Source organism: Bicyclus anynana, chromosome 3 (assembly GCF_947172395.1).
Source record: "Bicyclus anynana chromosome 3, ilBicAnyn1.1, whole genome shotgun sequence".
NCBI classification, from domain to species: Eukaryota; Metazoa; Arthropoda; class Insecta; order Lepidoptera; family Nymphalidae; genus Bicyclus; species Bicyclus anynana.
In genome coordinates, this window is record NC_069085.1 from 7,000,731 (window position 1) to 7,022,053 (window position 21,323).

The 21,323-nt window shown below is 35.6% G+C and overlaps 1 protein-coding gene across 1 annotated transcript; it reads right to left on the reverse strand.

Annotated features, from left to right (window-relative positions):
* Positions 1 to 303: 303 nt before the first annotated feature.
* Positions 304 to 20,950, reverse strand: LOC112050050 (uncharacterized). The gene is made up of 14 exons (XM_024088175.2): positions 20,762 to 20,950; positions 19,309 to 19,351; positions 17,113 to 17,310; positions 16,557 to 16,615; positions 16,291 to 16,477; positions 15,633 to 15,805; positions 14,960 to 15,275; positions 14,770 to 14,872; positions 14,582 to 14,699; positions 11,505 to 14,505; positions 10,650 to 10,911; positions 9,377 to 9,505; positions 8,291 to 8,482; positions 304 to 7,800 (listed from the first exon to the last, which is right to left on the reverse strand). The coding sequence occupies exons 3-14, from the start codon at positions 17,305 to 17,307 to the stop codon at positions 7,646 to 7,648; spliced, it is 4,890 nt and encodes a 1,629-aa protein (XP_023943943.1). The 5' UTR covers positions 17,308 to 17,310; positions 19,309 to 19,351; positions 20,762 to 20,950; the 3' UTR covers positions 304 to 7,645.
* Positions 20,951 to 21,323: the final 373 nt, after the last annotated feature.

Below are 21,323 nucleotides of genomic sequence, written 5' to 3' on the forward strand. Positions count from 1 at the left end.
TTAAAAAATGGGGGTAGCAGAGTAGAAATACTTTAATCTACCAAAAACAAAAAAAAAATGTATTTCACGCGGTCGAGTCGTTTTCGTCTCTCGCCTCGCCGGTGAACACCGTACTTCAGTTGAAAAGAAAACTACCATTTCTACAATTATTTTTTATTAGGTTATCACTGTACACCTCGGCTTAGCGTTATACACATAATATATAGACATTACTATAGTTTAAAATGAAAATTTTTCATATCACAAATAGATAAATATAGGTTCATATGAATATTCAAAAGCAAACACGAAAAATAAGATATGTGCTTATAAATACTTCAAATAAACTTAATATGAGCGCTATTCACATTATTAGAGCAATTTTAATCTAGGCCCACAGAATAGAGAATGATACAGAATGAGTCTTAACAAGCAGCGCAGTGGAGCCGGGTGAAACCCATAAAAAACAAACGTCACGCGTGCGACTCCTTGACATCCGCATAATGTTGCTATCTACCCTATACAAACTTTTTCATAATTTGTATTTCACTTACAAAAATAGGGTAGATGACTCATATCAAATTTAATATGAACAATATTAATTTCGCATAATACAGGGTATAAGGGTCCGAAATATATCGATATTGATTAATAAAAGTTAAGGAGTTTTATTAATTAATATCGATTTTTCAAATTTTCTAAACGTCAAAAACGCTGTCGTACATTTTGTGACGACACAAAGTTACTTGATGTAGATAGTGACGTCTTGAAACAGTTGAAATATAGACTGTCATGGCCTGCGTTTTGGCTCCTATTGTCAAAAACATATTTAAAAACTAAAATTTTCATGTTATCACATCTCAAAATATATGAAAATAAAAATTTAATACGAACGATAATAAAATATTTAAGACTATTAAAAAAGTGTCAACTAGCCTATTACATAAATAAATACCACAATAGACTAATAATAATCAAGGAGTACCTACAAAAATACTCCATCTTTTTGAATAGTTTTTAAAATATTTAAAAACATGAAGACGCCATTTTTCTTGAATAATATTGAAAATTACTGATGCGACGCTTTGTATCGTACTGACTCGAGAATGTATTAGTGTTTGAATTTGTATTTGGAATGGCTGCATCACTGACGTGTTCCGTGCGCTCTATCTGCCCATTATTCTTTCATCTGTGTCTAGGTCAAAATAAATTGATCTCTGATAACGTGGTTGACTGAAAATACTTACATTGTGCTACTCTGAAAAGCAAGCTTATCTGCAGTTTTATCCGTATCCGTTAGTATACGGGAACATAAATGTTCAGTCATAAATGTAACTTATCTACATCTGTTAATATACAGATTTAATTTTGCTTTTCTAATTCCTTGTAGATAATAAAAATAATTAATTATCGAGGAATTTCAAGTAAAGTAGGCATTTCATATTAATTTGAAAGAAAAACATGTAGGAAGTATGGTCATACATAAATATTTTATGGATATTTTACTAAACAATATTTTTGAATTATTAGTTTTCAAGGAAAAAAGCTTATTTTATAATTGAAGTCAGGATATTTGAAATCTATGAAATTTTTTTTTATCGATTTCTTGACATCTGATACCTCTTACTCAGTAGAATCAGATAATTTAAACTGTTGCAAAAAAACCGTTAAGCATGCTCATTTCTTTCTTTTGTATGTATTGATCTTTTCCTTTTAGAATTTATTAATGCTTATTAAAGTGTCTCAAGATATCATAAATTTTTAAAGTACTGCATCAGTATAAATTACATTTTATGTCCATAGCATAGTTTGGTGTAGCAAAATTTAAAATACAAAAAAATTGGTGGCTGAAGAAATTTGTTTATTCTTGTACCATTCATACAGAGAATTGTGGATATATACTTTATCACAAACAGGCGCATAACCTAGTACATATTTCAAATGATTTTTTTTATAACTACGTACATATATAACATCTTGAAACTATCAAATAGGCAGTATAGTAACACCAAGTATAAGTATACTTATTCTGTCTAAAGTATGTCACACCAGCATCTTAAAGTTTCAATTATCATTTTATTACTAATATATAAAACCATTTCAATGATTTTCTTATTTCTTTGGAAAATCGAAACCTTAAGATAACAGAGACAGAAATAAAGAAACACAACATAATAAGTTCACAAAAATAATTAATGGAAGAACAAATTCTCAAATAAAGACACGTTATTGTGCCAATCAAGTTTTACAAAAGATCGGAAAATCTCATCGGCATTAAACGTATTTCGATCAGGTAAGTATTGATTATAATTTTTCATTAAAATTTTGATCCATTACTGGAAATAGGCTGTTTCTAGGAACGAAACATGAGTTGTAACCCAGCTGGTAAAATAAGAATTATTATATGTAGGTACTTAATTGCAAACTTAAATTGCAATTCTGTTTCTTTAAAGTAAAATCTTCTCTTGAACACCTAGCGTCCAAAGGATATGTCCCAATTTTGTTTAGAGTTTGGGCCAAGTAAGCAGAATAAATTATTTTTATCTTAAAAGAACATAAAATATAAGGGGCTTGAAACCTAAAATAAAAAAATTTTGGAACCCTTTTTTTAAATTAATTATTTAAAATGTAATTTTTTTCTTTAGCTGACAACATTAATTAAGAACTTTTATCATGGCAACATGCCCGAAATTCACACCCTGACACTGACACATTGTCAGTAATCTTCGCGTAGTCACGTTCGTTTATGGCGTTTTTAAAGCAACTTATGGAATTGTTTTTTGAAAATTTCACTTAATAACTGGCCAATTAAGCTTTAACAGTTTTAGAATTATTGGTAAAGAAAATTATACCTAAAGACCTTTAAATATAGTCCAATATATTCAATAAAATCCCAAATTCAGAGCAAATTCAACCTTAAGGATAGATTTTAAGGTTGAATTTGCAAATGCGACTACTTGAATTGAGTGCCAAGAAGTTGTGTTTGGCACTCATTGAGTGGGGACGTTTTTTGGTCGTTGATTGTGCATCCACTTTTTAATAGGAGATCGATGATTTTATACCTACATCTGGAATTATTAATACCTCAAAAATATAGGTGAAGCTTTATTTACGCACTGATAAAAACTTAGTGATCTAATGATGATGAAGATGTGAAATTTTGAAAGACATCTATTTAAATTACTATGTATCTTAAACATACAATACAAATCGAAAAGCTTGAAAAATATGTGTTTTAACAGAGATATTTATGACTAAAGTTTTAATAAATCAAGTATAGTCAAAATTTACTGCATTTTGACAAAACTTAATTACAACATTCGTCAACTGTCTGAATAACGTAGCTCACATAAAATTGTACTCAAAAATAGCAGACATAATAATGATCATAGACAAATACTGTATGATCATTCGAAATTTATGAAATAATAAATAAATAAGTAATAATTTAGAAAACTTATATCACATAAATACAAACAAAAGACAAAGAAGGGCGTATTGGCGGAACGATGTTATAGATTAATCTTAGCCTAATTATTATTAATTATAATTTTAACCTTAAATTACATTTTTTTCATTAAAAGTCCGGAACGTGGTCACTAGTTTATTCGCCGGTTGAAAATTTCTTAAACACTTAGGAGAAGGAACATTAAATTTGTGTAAAAATGTATTAATAAAATGTACGACAAAAGTAGATCCATAATTGATGTAAGTATTTTTTTTATTTTAAAATTGTACACTATCTAGTATCTATTCAGAATATTATTATATACTAGCGATCCGCCCCAGTTTCGCACGGGTGCGAATGTAGATACCATACCACCACGTAGTAGTAGGTATAAACTAATCATATGATTAGTTTATACTAGCCATAATGATGTCCTTCAGTATAAACGAATCAGAGTCAAACAGCGGGCGATGGAACGATTTATGCTAGGACTATCTCTGCGTGATCGAATCAGAACTGAGTAGATTCGTAGAAGAACCAAAGTCACCTTAGACACAGCTCAACGAGAATTAGAAAAGCCGATGGACTCCCATGGGGTCCCAAGGTGCTGGAATGGCGACCCCGCACTAGAAGCGCAATGTTGGTCGACCCCCACCAGGTGGACTGACAACATCAAGCGAGTCGCAGGGCTCGCTGGACGCAGGCGGCTCAGAATCGTGATGTTTGGAAGTCCCTACAAAAGGCTTGTAGATTTCCATCAGCTGATATGATGATGATGAAACTAATCATATGTTTAGTTTACACTACGGGATATCATTATGGCACACCACGCGCCCTTCGACTGCTGCTAGTCGTGACGAAACATACTGCCCCCTCCCGCTTGTTAAATCTCTGATATATTTTCTGTAGTTTAGTATGTATGTAATTTATCTACACTTATTTTAGTTTGAGGGCATTAAGTAATCGATACTGACACCAAAAATATATATATATATTTTTTACTTTTTGTTCACTGTCTGTCCGTATTTTTGTTGACCTGGCTTCACGCTGAAATTACTGAATGAATTCGAATGAAACCATTTCATTCGAATTCACTGACCTTTTTGACCATAACACAGAGACGGTTATACTTGTAGGATACTTATTGTCCTGAAAATAATATCAGGAGTATGTGAAAGTTTGAAAGTTTGTATGAAAGTCTTTCATTTTTTAAGTTACTGAATGTCTACAAATATACTCGAATGGGTTGATCGAGAGTGTAACTAATAATTTCATGACACAGGAACTTTTAAAATTTTTAATTTTATGTTATATTGATGAATAAGGTGTCAATTATTTCGGTATAGCCCAGGTGACAGGCTATTAAATGTAGCCTGTCACCTGGGCTATACCGAAATACGACTTCATCAATAGGAGAAGCAGATTTTAACCAATTTCATTCCTTTTCTACCATTTGTAGTAGTGTAACAGTTTTTTTTAAATCTACCTGTATTCAAGTATGAATCTAGCTTTTGTTTGAGATCAATTTGAAATATGTGTGGATGTTTTGTGAATACAACAATAATTCGGCAGTGTAATTATAAAGGATTAAAGTCCAAAATTGAATGAAGGTAAAATTTTTTTTACAGTTTAATTACCAGCAGTTGTAAATAATATTGGGCATGAATAACTATTCCCAGGGCTACTAAAACCGTGTCAGTTAAAATGTATCAGATGTTTAATTAATGATATATTAACTGGGGCGGCTTAACATGCATACGGCATAAGAAATATATACCCTCATCTGTTATTTCATTGGGATTAGAAATAAATGAAAGAAAATATTCACATTGAAACATTGCAGTTTTCCTAGTTGAATGGGGATGATGACTAGGATTGAATATGAAACACGGCTATAACTCACGTGATATAAGGTCGGAGTATGCCCGACTAGTTTCGAACCCATACGAAGCCCTTAGTTATCAGTTGGTTCTTGCAACACAGCACTATCCAAACTTGTTTGTTTTTGTTACACCCATACAGCCAAATTAAAAAACTTTCATCTCTATTGCGGCCGGATAATATTGAATGATTATTTTTTTTTAAATATACTTAATCTCCTTCCCTTGGTCTTGGTCAATTGAAAAGATCGTGGTTAATAGAATATTCTCAAAATAATTGGAAAAAGTAAAGGTTGCCTGCTTTCACACAGCAATTGTGGGGTTGCCAGTATAAACAGTGAAATAATGTTATTCATATATACCCATCAGTTATCTAGTCGTCTAATATGTCAAATGAAAGCTTATTTTATGCTTAATTTTACCGTATTTGCTTTGATTAAATTAATGGTTTCTTAGATTTTGTATGAAAAATGTGTTTGGGTGCAATTTAACTAGGCAACATATTTGAAAATGTGTCACTGTGAACATTATCTATGATTTGTTTCTTATCACTAATGAATAACAAATGAGGGTATATATTCCTTATGCCGGATCTTAGATCAAGAGCATGTTTTCAAACTTGGGAACAGGTACGCCGCATACATTACAAAGCTTATATATTAAAAACCGCACGATAAAAGGAGATCAATTATAATAAGAACACTACTAATGCTAATTTCAAAAAAACTATACAATGGCCATGAGAATTAATTTTACAACAGGCATAATGCATAACTTTTGTTAATACATCCATATTATATACGAAACTCTCTTAGTCTAACCTTAGTTATTAATATTAACCAATTGGTTAACAATGAAATCTTTTAGTGTTAAATATAAAATTTAGTGCCACTTAGGTGTAAATCTGGTTGGACATAAAACTAAATGTCAATAGATAAGCGCTCTCCTTTTTATAATATTTTTGAAATTCTGAAGAATTTCTGGATTATATGTTTTGGATAAATCTTTAGTTTTGTGAACAACCAAATGATCATATTTACTCCTAAGTCGTACCTAATAAGATATATTACTTAGAATTTGATAAATATGATTTCATGTAATTTTAAATGTACAAAACTTTCCTGCTTACTACATAGGAATTCCATTTTAACCAAAGGAAAAGGAAAAAGACCGGAACAGAGAACATAATTTTATAATTTTTGTAAGTCAACAACTTTAATTTTTACACTACTAGCAAATAAAGTTTACACTTGTTTACACACAAATGTTGTTTGTATTTTCCTCATAAATGGGAATGAACGAGTACAATAAATACCAATATCAGTCAATTCCCAGCTACGTTAAGAAAAGATTACAGATTCAAATTCACGCATTTTTATCACTTTAATTTTTTTTGATTATGGCATTTAATTTATTTAAGCTTCAATAACTTATTTTTTTAAGAATTTGACGGCCTCCGTGGCGCAGCGTTTAGCGTTCCGGTGACCGGTACGTTGCCGTTTAGAAACCGAAAGGGGAATGGATTTTCATCCTCCTCCTAACAAGTTAGTCCGCTTCCGTCTAAGATTGCATCATCACTTACCATCAGATGAGATTGTAGCCAAGGGCTAACTTGTAATGAATAATAATAAAAAAGAAAACTCAGGGTCTGGACTCATTACAAGGAGCCAGGAGGTTGTGCTTCTCCTGGACTATTTTCATACTCACTCCCAACACAGTATTTTCTGACTAGTTTAAGGAAAATGGATATTTTGGTCATATTAAAAAGTAATGGCAAATATATTATACTCTATAAAAAAAATTCAACCCCAAATAATTTTGTTTCCGGCCTTTTTCCTTACAACCTACAAAGATTTAGTGCTCAATCTAAAGATACGTATACGATATGAGAAAGAAAAATCTTTTTATTAAACAGTATTCTAAGTAACTGTGTCTGAATTGTTTCTGTACAATTAAACAGTTTGCCACCTCTGCTATTTCCAAACTGTTTTTGTACATTCAAAACAGTTTGTCGCCTCTGTAATTTCTTAGCGAATTCTGTACAATCCAAATAGTTTGTCACCTCTGCTATGTCGAAACTGTTTTTGTACAATCAGTTTCTTTCAGTTTCTACCTGTGCTGTATTGAAATTGTTTTTGTACAATGAAAACAGTTTGCCAACTCTACAATATTCAAACTGATTTGTACACACAAAACAGTTTGCCACTTCTGCTAAGTCCCAACTATTTTTGTACCAAAACAGTTTGCCACCTATGTCAGTTTTGTATACTCCATTAAGAAATTATACCTTTGGTACAAGAGAACTTACTTTCTATCATGTAATCTTGGCTCCATCTTTTTAGCTCATTATGATGAGTTGTCCAGTGTTGTTCGCGTAGACGAGTCCTTGTCCGGGCTGCGGCGCCCATCGCAGACAGTTCAGGCTTGTGAAGCCGTTCTCCCAAGTTTGCTCCAACTCCTTGATTGGCGATAGGCCTGTCCGGCTTGTGCTCTCTGAAAATGCATTGAATATATTGATGTAAGTATACTCAGGGCTAGAATTATCCATAAATTACGTCACACGTTACGGCGGCGTCGGGGGATCCACAAAGTGACATGTGACAATATGGTGCAAAGGGTTCCTTAGTTTGGTGATGCCAAATTTTTAAGTATCTCTGATGTCTTATGAGTCATTTGAGAAATGATGATTCAATGCTTAAGCTTGTAGTAAAAAAATGTTTAGTCAGAGGGGAGCGGAGGGTGCGGGCGAATATTAATGTATGAAGACAGCAGCAGGCCGCTTTTGACGTGGAAGTCTCATACTTCCGCAGCATTGCACAGAACTGCGCAGTCAAGGATTACATTTAACAGATACGAAATATATTCTGAAGAAACGTCTATTTCAAAGCGCGTCACTATACAGGAATATATACGTCATACCCTTAGGAAACAAGATTCTGCTAAACAATAGATGGCGCTGTGTGTATTGTACTAATATATTCACCCAACGGGTCCAGGCGGTAGAGCAGCGCGAACACGCTGCTCCGTCCGTGCGGCGCGAGCGTGAAGCGCCGCGAGCCCAACCCGACGGCCAGGTGGCGCGCGGTGGGCGATAGCGCCACCGACACCGCGCTCTGCTCCAGCGCCGCCGTGTGCAGGCACTGGCCCAGTCGCGACCACTCCAACGAGTAAACGCCTGGATTTCATATAAAAAAAAAACAAATAATTATGATCATCATCATCAATAATTCATATTCAACCCACCGTTGAGCACGAATCTTCTCCCAGAATGAGAGGGTTAGGCTAATAATCCACAACGCTAGTCCGATGCGGACTTCACACGTACAGGGTAAAGAAATTTCTCAGGTTTCCTCACAATGTTTTTCTTCCATCATTTGAGACACGTGATATTTAATTTCATATAGTGCCCCGGACTGGATTCGATCGTACGCCTTCCGAATCGAAGACAGCGTTCATATCAACTGGGCTATCACGGCTAATTAAAAAATACATTCAATTCCAGGTTCAGTAGTCAGAGGATGCAATTTTATTCATTCTTCAAGTGTGTGAGGTTGCAACCCTATGTTCCATGACTGCCATTAAGGTAACAGGCATACAAATGATTTCATGTTCTCTCTGGCAAAGTATATATAAAAATTAGTAGACGCCACGCGGTTTCACCCGCGTGGTTCCCGTTCCAGTAGGAATACGGGGATAAAATATAGCATATAGCCTTCCTCGATAGATGGGCTATTTAACACTGCAAGAATTTTACGAATCGGAGCAGTAGTTCCTGAAATTAGCGCGTTCAATCGATCAAACAAACATATATTAGTATAGATATTATCTAAATCATTTTTTGATACGACAAATTCTCTAATACTTTGGTCAAGTAACTTTTAGTCGTAAAACAAAAAAAGTTATAAGTCAAAAGTCGATGAACTAACCAGCTTCTCCATTGGCCTTCCTATGCTCTTATGTTCTTCCTTGAAGTCTTAACATTCTTCTTGAAATGTGACTTCCATTGGCATTAGTTGTTACCTATTTTGTGACTTCCTCTAATATATGTTACAAATTCAAAAAGACTTACCTAACCAGTGATTAGTATTCCTCAGTCGAGGTACTGGATGTAGCGCCACTAGGAGCCGACCGTCCTTTGATATATCGATGCTAGCGTCATTGTGTATTCTGCACCGTTGTACTACCACATTTTTCGTACCTGAGAATTGTATGGAGTTTTCATATAAAAAAAACAACTACGTTAAAGGTTAGTTAGGTTAGACTACGTTAAAGACCTCGCACGTACACTAGCTATCCATTTTTGTTCAACCAAAAAATTACCTATTTTCATTCCAAAAAAATTATAAAAGGTTGACCCCTTGAGGCAATCCCTGTTACTTCGTCGACGTTTTTGGGCTTAGCTCAAAAAGTAAAAAAAAAAATTATGTGCTTCCCTACTTAGTAGGAATTTGAAAATTATGCACATTACAAATCAGTTCCAGTTTTTTAGTTGTCCGAGTACCTCCGTTTGCATGAATTAATTTTTCACAGATCCCACAGGACCCACGGATTTTATAGACGTTTATTCTGCTTCACATTACAATTTTTACTCTGTAGGTAAGGTGGTAGATAAGATTCATCAAAATAGTTTAAGAGGTTTTAGTCGTAAAGAGGCAACGGGCAAACAGCAAACTTACTTTCGCACTTATCGTATTATTAGGTCCATTTCCCATACACACGTATGGATGTATAGAAATGTCTTCAACGATGCCGTTTCCTCTTTAATGAAAAAATCATAAACTCGTAGGCAAGTGCATCGAATACAGGATCTTGATCGTAATATTTATACATACACGTGAAGTTAAAATGGAAATACGAAAACGTATACATTCGTTTTCGACAGATTTAAAATTTATTCAAAAAGAAGAGCAAACTCTGTAACAAAATGTTACAGAATTTGCTCTTCTTTTTGAATATTTTATTAAATTTAAAAATCTTTAATAGTTTTTCAGATATTTGCAGAAAACTAAACGACCTCTTCAGGGTTCCGCAGTCCACAAGGAATTCTTACAGTTTTGCCATGTCTGTCTGTCTGTCCGTCTGTCTGTCCGCGGTTTAGCGCAGTGACTATTACTTCTAGAAAGCTGTAATTTACCATGAGTATAAACCAAATTACCATTAACAATGTCGACATAGTCATAAAACAAAATCTTGAAAAATATTTACACGTGAAGTTAAAATATACAAGTTACCATTAACAATGTTGACAAAGTCATAAAACAAAATCTTGAAAAATATTTACACGTGAAGTTAAAATATACAAATACATATGTATTAGCTTTTTTTTTGTATTGTTTACTCACTATCAGCAATGTCTGGGGTGTTGCCAGTGGTGAAGTCCCAGGCCTGCACGCGGTGCGACGGCGCCGGCAGCGCGTCGGAGAGGATGCTGGCGTCCAGCAGCCCCGAAATGCCGCCCATGCCCATGCCCATGCCCATGCTGCCCACGCCGGCCATGCGCCGCATGCCGCCCAGCCCTCCGGAATAGGCCCCCGGCATGGGCCCCGCCACATAATTGTTATTGGCGCCCTCGCCGTTTCCTTCGTCGTCCGTCACCATAGCGTTCTGTCAATCAAATCCTTTCGATTCGTTTGGATATTTTTTTGGTTTTTTATCTAATAATTAATCTACAATTATATTATATGTATATGCAGGAATGGCGATCCACACCAGAAAGCACAGTGTTGGTCGACCTCCGACCGAAGACATCAAGCGTATTGCAGGGACCCGAATACTTTGTTAGTATTCGGGCCGGGTATTCAACAAGCAATCTTACTACTCCGTCTTATATACAGTTGGAAGGATGTATCTTTAACAGCTGACAGCTTAGTTTCAATAACATTCAATACAGACAACCTAATTTGTCAATCTATCAAATAATAGGGATAAACGCTTCGGATATGCCCGCCAACTTGCATTGGAGCAGCTGGGTAAGTCTACGCCCTATATCCCTGCTCTTATAAGTAAGCCTGGCCATATAATGGGCTGTAAAGTAGGCTAATGATGATTAGTTATTACAGTCAAAATAGACATTAAAGTTAGCCAAAATTCGCATAGAGCTTACATCCGTCAATCAATGAACTGACAAAATCCACACTAATGCGAGCGGGGTGTGCGTAAAGGCTTATATCCAATAATTACGTGTAAAAATGACTTACTTGGGCTAGTATAATCGGTTGTAAATATTCATGAATTCTCGGCAGTCTCGACGTATTCCCTTGCGGCTCGGAATTGCTAATACTGAGATCGCCCACTTGCAACAAAGGAACTGCCGCAGCCGCTGCGTCTTCGATGGCCGCCTGGATATGTTCTAGTCGCGACTCCTCCGTCGGCCTGCTCGTGGCGCCTCTCGATAAAATTCGCTCCCGCGTCAGTAATAGCGGTCTGTAGTCGAACGAAGTGAAAGAGCGACGATTCGGCGAATCGGGGTCTTGTAATGGTGAACGGCGACCAGGACCAGGAGAGTTTTCATTAGGCGCTGGCAAGTTAAACATCTCCCGAACCGATGACGGCGTGTATAATCTGATAGTCTGCAGTCGTCTGTACCTGCTCCGCGCCGCGTTACGTAATCTCACGGCTTGTACGTGAGCCAATCTTATTAAATTTATTCTGTGCTCAAACTCGTTCATCATTTCAGGAGGTAGTCTGGAGCGTCTGGTCTCGCTGGATGACGTACCAGAAGGACCGGCGACAGGTTGTGTACTTTGAGATTCAGTTTTAGCAGCCTTTACAGGGCGTTTGTTACCTCTGTTAGGTGGTAAACGTAAGGCAGGAATCCTATGAGAGGAAATAGGCGGAAGTACACGTTTTTTAATTAACGGATGGGCTGTAGGATTTGTTTTATGTAATGCTTTGAGACGTCTGGTTTCCATGTAAAAGTCGCGTCTGTTTCTAGCAGTCATTGAATAGTTTCTATTTGCTGCTGAAATCTGTATAGCGAGACGGTTGCTCCATCTTTGGGTACTATTATTTTGAGTGGAAGCTGAAGGTAAAGAAGTTGAGGTCTCTTGTACATTACGCTCTGTAGGTATTGGCTGAGCATTCGTTGAATTATCTCGTTTCATGCGTTTACTACCACTACTCTGTAAACGTTCTTCCACTTCAACAGGGTTATTGTTTTGTGAAGGCTCGTCTGGTCCATCTACGTTAACAGGACCTGTGTGATCAACGTTTTCTAAGCGAATCACATTCAAAGAATCAACGCGCTGGGGTGATGTATTATTACTAGCTCGACCGTTGTTTCTATTGGTCATTAACATTAAGCAAGTCAGTGCCAAAGCCTTTTTTAAATAGCGCAACATATGTATGATTAGTTGACTTAACCCTCGCTCTTCTAAACACATCATCATCATGTTAAACATAATGGACAATACTTGCATTGCTCGCATGCGAATTTCGTGTCGTGTTGCACTTATTTCCATTGCTCTTGCAAAATCTCTTCGTGGTCTACCCTGTCTCTGGGGTAATCGAGTAGCAGCAGGATTTCTAGAGCGACGCCGCAGTTCGTCTTCGGGTCTCCACCTATAGCTAGACTGTAATAATCGCCTTCGTAGCGAAGGCGATGAGCGAAAACTGGATGGTCTGTTTTGCGGTGCTTTGCTCGCTGCTGCGGCTCTGTTACTACTGGTGCTTTCCCTGGACGGTCCCGGTTCAGGCTCATCAGTTGCAACGTTTTCTGAATTTGTTGTCTCAGAATTTCTGGTACCTTCTCCTTGGTTAGTATTTGAAGTTCTAGAATTCCTGTTGGATGTTCGACTAATATTGTCTGTCACTTCTGTTAACATCATGCATCTCTCCAAAAGTGATCTTGTGTAGTGACTAGGCACATCTTGGCGACCTGTATCTCTGTGTAACATTGAAATTCGCCTGCGCAAGTTTTCCCACATATTGCGCAATTCAGGCATTGTAGGACGATTACCACGGAGCCACATATTCGTCAGTTGCATGGTATGCTTTTGCATAGCATTTACACCGCCGCGAACTTTTCTAAAAGCCTCTTCTGGTGGCATCCGTCCAGGGCTACCCCAAAAATATTGTTCTCTCGACGATGGCCTGCTAGAGTTATTGTCATTAGTGTTATTTTGCTCCGAACTTTCGGGATCTTGTAGGTTGTCAAAGCTAGACGTGCTAGGTCCTTCTCCTGCGGCATTATTTCGAGTTCGCACGCGGAAACGACTACTACCTTCTTGTACATTAGTTCCCTCCGTTTCGCGGTTGGGGTTATGCAACCGGAATTCTCCCAGTTCAAAAACTAACCTATCCGTGGGATGTGTTCCTTGTTCAGTGGAATTAGATGGTCCTGCGCCACTTGATCGTTCAGTATCTCTAGTATCATCCTCTCTAAATGTAGAATTTCGCGTCCTAAAAATATTGACTTCTGGTGATTGATCACTATCAGATTCTGAACTAGATGATAAAATACCGGGACGCATAGACATAGATCTGAACATACGAATGCGAGCTTGCGTTGCCGCTCTCGCCCGCTCTTCGCTTTCATTATCATCAGAATGCGCTCTTGTTCCAGGAGACGTATCGTTACCTCTATCCGGAATATCCTCTTCTGCACTAAGACTCGATAAAGACATATTTGTAATTAAATTCAATAGTCTCGTTCCCGAGTCTCTGAGAATATCTCGTATGAAATCCAGGCTCTCATTTATAGTTTGCGCGTCTACGGGTGCAGACGATTGTGATTGAGACGTGCTAGAAGTGCTAGAAGTGGTAGAAGAAGTGGTCTGAGTCGCGTTAGTAGTTGAAGTGGGGGGTGGATTTTGTCTAGAATTCCGCGGCGGTACAGTACTAGAACTAGTTGAGGCGTGTTCGTTTGGAACGGAAACAAATATTCGTCGTCCCGGAAAGCGGAATCTGCGAGGGGTTAAGTCTAAAAGTGAAGAGGAATCTGATCTATAGGCTGGGAATATACTGGTGCGCGAAGAGTTCGCGACGTTGGAGGGAGCCTGTTGAGTAACAAGGCTCGCAAATGAAATTCTGGTTGGTCGTGGTGTACCATTTGTCGAAGAGAATGGATTAGGCAAAAGTCTAGATGCTCGTTCATTTTGGTCGACTGTTCGAAATCTCCCAAAAGTTTGGTTCAAAGGATGGAATGCAGAAGGTATTGAACCAAACATAGAATTTTCTTGATGTGTTGAATTCTGATCTCTGTAATAAAGAAAAATAGATTTTTAGTAAATCTGAAAAATTGTTGACTGCAATAAACAATGCAATTTCCTAATACCTGGTAAGGCCACTGTTAAATGACAAAGCGTCAAGGTTAAGCAAGCGGCTGCTACTCCCATCGTCTTCTCTGTTATCAGGTTCTTCTCTGTTACTAGATGTCCCAGTTGTAGGATTTTCTACGAAAACAATGAGTAGTGTTTTTATTTCGTATTTGAAAGAAAAGAGACAATTAACGACGATTTATACCATCATCTAATTGCGGAGTGGATGTGTAAGAGCGCGCCACACGCGTGTTGCTGTTGGCTTCAGGCGCTGGATCTGTCTCCATCGGGTCAGTGCCACGGTCGGTCTACAATAATGATGAATATTTCGCTTATTAAAATTCGCTTTTACACACACTATTTAAATTTTAAAAATATATTACGAAGGCTTTTACCGTGCTAGGGGGCGGCGGCGTCGACGTTAGTCTGTGTCGCACCATAAATAGACGCTGGTAATTTCTGACTAGACTGTCATATCTTTGAACCAAGTTTTGGTAAGAGTTTACTATGATATCCTGTGGAGTTCGTGAATTTTCTTGAGTTCTATTATTTCCGGGGCTGTCAGAATCCTCTCGCCTTGTGTTGCTTGTTGTGTTTGTAGGGTTGGCAGGCGGATTCTGCTGTGGAACACTATTACTCATCCCTCCAAGAACAGGTCGCAATGATATCCCCGTTATAAGTTTGTAGCCCAAGGAATCAAAAGCAACATATCTGAAATTACACATGTGTTTAATAACCCAAGTTTTCAAATTGCCTAATAAAAATAATTGTTGTCTAAAACAACAAATGTTCTCTAACAATTAGCAAAATCAGAGCAAGAGTAGAGACTTGTTTTAAAATGATTCTGTAACTATGACAGACCACTGCAACTAAATTGTATTGTTAATTCTGGCACAGAACTTATTCTGGCCCGACCTTTCTAACAATACTATTAAGTAATAGATACCTATCTATTACCTAATCAAGATTCCATTGTCTCCTAATTTCTTAAGCTAACACTTAATGTTTTTATTGCTGAATTAATATTTGATATTAAAATATTACCTACTTAGTGATTTAAAACAATACCTGACTTTTTCATTTATATTGTTGGTTGAAACTTTAGTGAATGGTGCAGGTTGGCTCCAATCCCAAAAATAGAGCTCATTATAAGTTGCAATCACCAACAATTGTTCACGGGGGTGGAATGCTATGGATGCAATCACTGTTTCCTTTGAGACATTCCATACTTCACTACCACCCTGTTTGTAGAAAACAAGGAAACAGAAAACATTTATTTTTAAAGAGTTGTCAATATAGTCTAAGAGACTGTTATAGCAAGCCCATTGACATTAGATATTCATTCATACTATAAAGGTGATAGGATACTTTTTATCCTGAAAATCACCATTCTTGGGAGAGAGGATAAAGGTAAAAAGTCTACATAGCATTAATTCATTACCGCGTGATCCGATTTCATTTATTCTTTTAATAGTTTAGAAGTGAAAAACATCTTAACCCTTAGTAATAGATCCAAATAACTTCAAACCCGTAATCTATGGAAACCTTTGAACATATTGCTTATCTTGAGCTCTTTAGATCAAGTAGCAAGCAAATAGAAGACGTATGTATATTAAAAGTAGGTAGAGAAACGATTTGCACGCGAAGTCTTAGGCATCCACTAGTATTTTATAATAAAGATATTACTTTTTTTTATAATGTTATAGATAAATAGACTTTTACTTACACTAGAAATGTCCCAAACTCTGACTTGTCCTCCCAGGCAACCTGAACCAATGAGCTGTGTGTGGGAGGGATGAAATGCTATGCACCATGGTGTGCGTGGATGCCCCCTCAACACCCTCACGTGTTTACCACTGGCAAGTTCGGACACATACACATTGTGATTTCCGTGTGTAGATGCTACTTTTGTGCTGGAAAAGGAGAAGTAATTTATAATTATTATTAATTATTTTGCTAACACAAATTTTATGTGTAACAACAGCTACATACCCATCTGGGCTAAAAACCATGAGGAAAGTTGATCTTGGATATCCTGGCAGATCGCAACACTGAAATAGAAGAATATTCTAATACTTACCAATAAATGATGATGCATATTATAAGCTTAATTATAAGTACAATGTACATAGACATATTATAGTTTTTAGTTAATGACACATTGTGTGGAGAAACTTTGTAATTAAGAGACTAAATTTTAATTATTTTGCTACTCAAAATAATTAAAATTTGGTCTCTATATTGCTACTATTTTTATGAAATTATAGTTCCATGTTTATCAAACAAATAAGTTTGAATAATAATAGGTTATACATTTTAAATAAATATTCAAGGATCTATTATAAAACACGGCTAAAACTCACGTGATACAACATCAGAGTATGCCCGACTAGTTTTGAACCTACACGGAGTCTGTAGTCATGAACTAGTTCTTGGGCATACTCCAACATCCTATTACGTAAGTTTTACTCGTGTTTTATATAAATTAATATGAACAACACTCACAATAGTTTAAATTCTAAAATATTTAAGGATCTTTGGATCTCACCCTAATTTTCAATGTTTTCTGCACTAAGATATCTTCAGCGACATTCTCGAGTACTGATTTGTTAGGAGGTGAGTTTGGCGGATTGATGCCACGTTCCCTCCACTGCCAGCTACGGGCAATGTTGCCGAGAGTCGGAATTTCCTCAACTGCATCATTTTTAAATCCTAACCATTCCCTGTCCAGCACTGGATCCATTACCTGTGTTTGAAAAACAATTTTTTTGTAAACATTGTTTTGTATACAAGTTACTTGACTGTTGAGCAGTTAAGTTTGAAGACCGCAAAGAAATTTAAATTGCCACTTAATAGTTTATCATTAAGATGGTTAATCATGTTTATTGTTTATGTATGTATAATCAGTGGAGTGAACAGGGTAATCTAGTGTATGCACTATTCACACAAATTGTACAAAATGGAAAATTCTCTCTCCAATCCTGGAATTAATAATAATATTATTAACCAAACCAAACCATATAATATTAACCAAAAAAAAATATTTGTAATGAGTCCTCATGATAGGCAGTGAATTTTTGCAACTCCTAAAGTGCACACAACTAAATTTTCCAAACCTCTATAATTTGCCAATTTACAGAAAACTGTGCTAAGTATCAAATTATTTTGTTAAATTACTTTGTACATAAAACAATTGCTGGCAGATGAATGCTGGCAATATGAAAAATATGCAAATTATCTACAAGTAAATTGGGATTTTTGGATACTTTGTGATTTGTCAATTTGCAAACTAATGATATAATGTAATCAAGTTCTTGCAGAAATATGTTACGATTTGTAAGTATATAATATCAGGAGATAATATTTAACATTGTCAGGATGGCAAAAGAGAGTTTTTATTAAAAAGAATATTGAAAGTCATAATTAAATATTATCACAAATAACAAGCAAGAACATCATGTTGTTGATGAATCCACAAAGTTGCTTCTTTAATTTTAGTAAGTACACTTCATTGTTGTTAAATGTAATTTATAGCTTTCACTAAAATTTATTTTAACTTTGATGTTTTTTCATTTCATTAGACTTTTCAGACTGTCCACAGTTTAGTAAATATCCAGATCAAACCTAAGAATAGATGATCTGCAAAATAATAAGCATGGTAGGCTAACTTACAATATTTGTTACAACTCATAGTAGTAATAAACATGGGGAAAGGCAGTCTCAATGCTTTTAGCAATTTCTCCCAGACAACCTTGGGATAAAGGAATTATTACATTATAGGACAGTAGGTTAATAGAAGCTACTTACTCTGTTTTGGAATAAGACAAATATAATTTAAAGTTCAAACAACATAGGTACGAGTAGTAGGTAAGTTTTTGGCAGTGTTTGTATGCACACTGGCATTTTGATACATCCTAACACTGACTGGAAATAAGACTAATTTCAAATAGAAACACATAGGAGAGATACTCTATCACATACAATTTTGGGCCTGATTGTAAAAAGTAGTGTTTATTAACTTATAGTAGTGTCAATTAAAAAAAAACATTGCAACAAAAATGGTTGCAATACCAAGTAGTCAATTGCCTCCACACTAGGTGACCTGGGCCTGTAAGTCCTGCACTTTACTCAGAATTTTGCCACAATGGACCTGGCACCTGCACAGTGAATCCTTGGATTGCTAAGATAGTTGTCTCTGGGAATAACAGATCCAATCTATATCTTGATCATGTGACCTCCCTCTCCAGTCATTATTATACATTATTTAATTTCCGAAGTGTTTGCGATTGTAGAAAGAGAATCAAAAATTTACATGGCTACAGGCCCTGTATAGTGTCGTTAGGTTATAAATAATCAAACCATCTTTGGAAGCTAAGCTAAATTAGTCAATCCTATAGAGGATCCTATATAGGAGTTATATCAGGAGGATCCTATATCAGCTGAAACTAGAATTTAAGTATTTAGCCAAAATTAGACAGTAAGCGAGATTTGTTTCTGCCATGATAGCAAGGGTCATAAGAGTTAGGAAAAAAGAGGAGTCATTAAAAAATGCAGTCGTTGAGGAATATATATTATTATAGCAATACAATTCCAAATGATTAATAATAGTTGGGAGTGATCACTGTCAACATACATAACATAATAAAGATTTTACATACTTTAATGTTTTGATTACAACTGAATGTTTGTTAATTAAATAAATAAAAATCACTATTTACGATAATAAAGAAAATATTTGATTTACCTTATCAATTTGAGATGTATGAACAATAATAATATGAAGAGATCTGTAATAGAAAATACAGTAATTACTTATTTATACAGCATTATATTGTACATAGTAATCCAGCTTCTAACTAATCTGTCTCCCAATTTTGAGGTGAAAACTCCAGGAGGGTTAACATGCATACAGCAGCATGTTTAAGATATCACTTCTTTCGAGCATCACAAGACAGAATTGATTGAAAAGACAAGAAATTTCTTTTTTTTGTTCTATTGTACTTATACGATTAGACAACGGACTGTGAGCAGAGGAGTTGTAGGCAGATTTGGCAGTTAGAAGCAACCTTTCCCAGCGGGAGAAGCTCCATAAAAGGGAATGGCCACCGGCCCATACAACACCGGCCCTAGGTATACCCCCATATAAAAGTATATGGAGATGTTAATATGATGTATAACTAAGGATCTGGTTAAATAATTGGCTTAATAATTGTTCCTTGATGAAAAATACAATTTTTATATCACTCTTTAAGGGCAAATTGTTCGCCGGTGTACAAAAGTGGCGAAGTAACATTTGAACTGTATTTTTTTTTTCTGTTACCTACAAGCTTAACAAAAAAGAAAACGAACAACCAAATTAATCATAAATCTTCAAAAATACCAGAAAACTTAGGCTGTATGGTCACCGATCTTAGCTTGTGCCTGTTGTGGACAAATTAAAAATGTTGTAAGCAAAAAAAGCAAACTTTTTTGATAAAGTAATGATTTCATTATTAAAGTAGAAGATCAAGACTTTTTTAGATATAAGTAAACTGCTGGGTGGTTAGGGGAGGTCTGGGCCATGGCCATTCCCCTTTCTTTTTTAATGAAATTCATTATATTAAAATTAAATCTCTTCACTGTACTACATAGTTGTGCAGTATAATTTGTAATTCAGATAGAATCTTATAATTTAGATCTGTACTCTGTATTACTGTACTCTTTTTCAAATAATTCTGGATTATAGGGGTCATAGCCAGTACTTTATATCCCAACAAGTCCGATAGTCTGATTCTGCCATGCAAAACATTTGGTGGAATGCCAGGGGACAGGGGATAATAGTATATTACTATTATCTATGAAAATTCATCAAACATTGACAAAATATTCCAACCTAAAAAAAATCAACTTATGTGCTCTAAGTTTGCAATTAAATCAATAATCGCCAGCAATAATGAGATTAACTAAATATTTCGGAAACAATTTTATATTGTTCTGCTAATACCTACATAAAAGTAACAAGTATAAAAAAGGATCAGTGAGCCATATTGAAAAATTACGACAGATTACACAGTCCGTTTTATTTATCATTACGTAAATGTATGTTAAATTTTCCAAAGGAATAAAGAACATAACATAGGGTTGAAAGTGTATCGCTTGAAAATAAATACATAATCTTACGTTTAGCCATTACTGTATCAATAAACAAATTCAATTACCTGGATCATATTGTAGTGATTTTATGAAGTGTTTACGAATGTGTATTAATAACCGACTGAAATTATCTATTTATATTGCATTTATAATTTTTTTAATATAAAAATTACTCTTTTACGACACAAAATTCCCGAAGAAAATTTTACGGCAAACATTCAGCTGCGAACTGTCAAATTCTTTTTTAAATTTAGATTATTTACAGCTTTGGAGTCATGTATTTTAGGGTTTCTCACTATTTTGCCGTTCTGTGGTTCCAGTCATAGATTATAATCACAGAATAAATATTCATAAAGAGAAAGTAATAGACGAATAAATAATGTCCGTCCGTGGTTTCTATATGTTATGACAAGGCAATTTGATACAGGGATAGCGATCTGAGATCGATTAATCGAAGAATCGATTTTTGGAGCCAAATAAATTGATTTTTTGAATCGATATGTAGTACTGAATCGATCCAGTAAATCGATATCTCACACTTGAAAATCGATATTCCAGCAAAAAGCAAAAGTTTTTTGTGAATTGATTTTTCAGGTTTCGTTACCGTTAATATACGTATCTTATAAT

Excerpts from the sequence above, each read along its gene's own strand:
- LOC112050050 (XM_024088175.2), bottom strand. The coding sequence starts at position 17,307 with ATGGATCCAGTGCTGGACAGGGAATGGTTAGGATTTAAAAATGATGCA. Across the intron at positions 16,616-17,112 it reads AGAAAACATTGAAAATTAGG|TGTTGCGATCTGCCAGGATA; the intron begins GTGAGATCCAAA and ends CTTCTATTTCAG. Across the intron at positions 9,506-10,649 it reads CACCCCAGACATTGCTGATA|GTACGAAAAATGTGGTAGTA; the intron begins GTGAGTAAACAA and ends TACAATTCTCAG.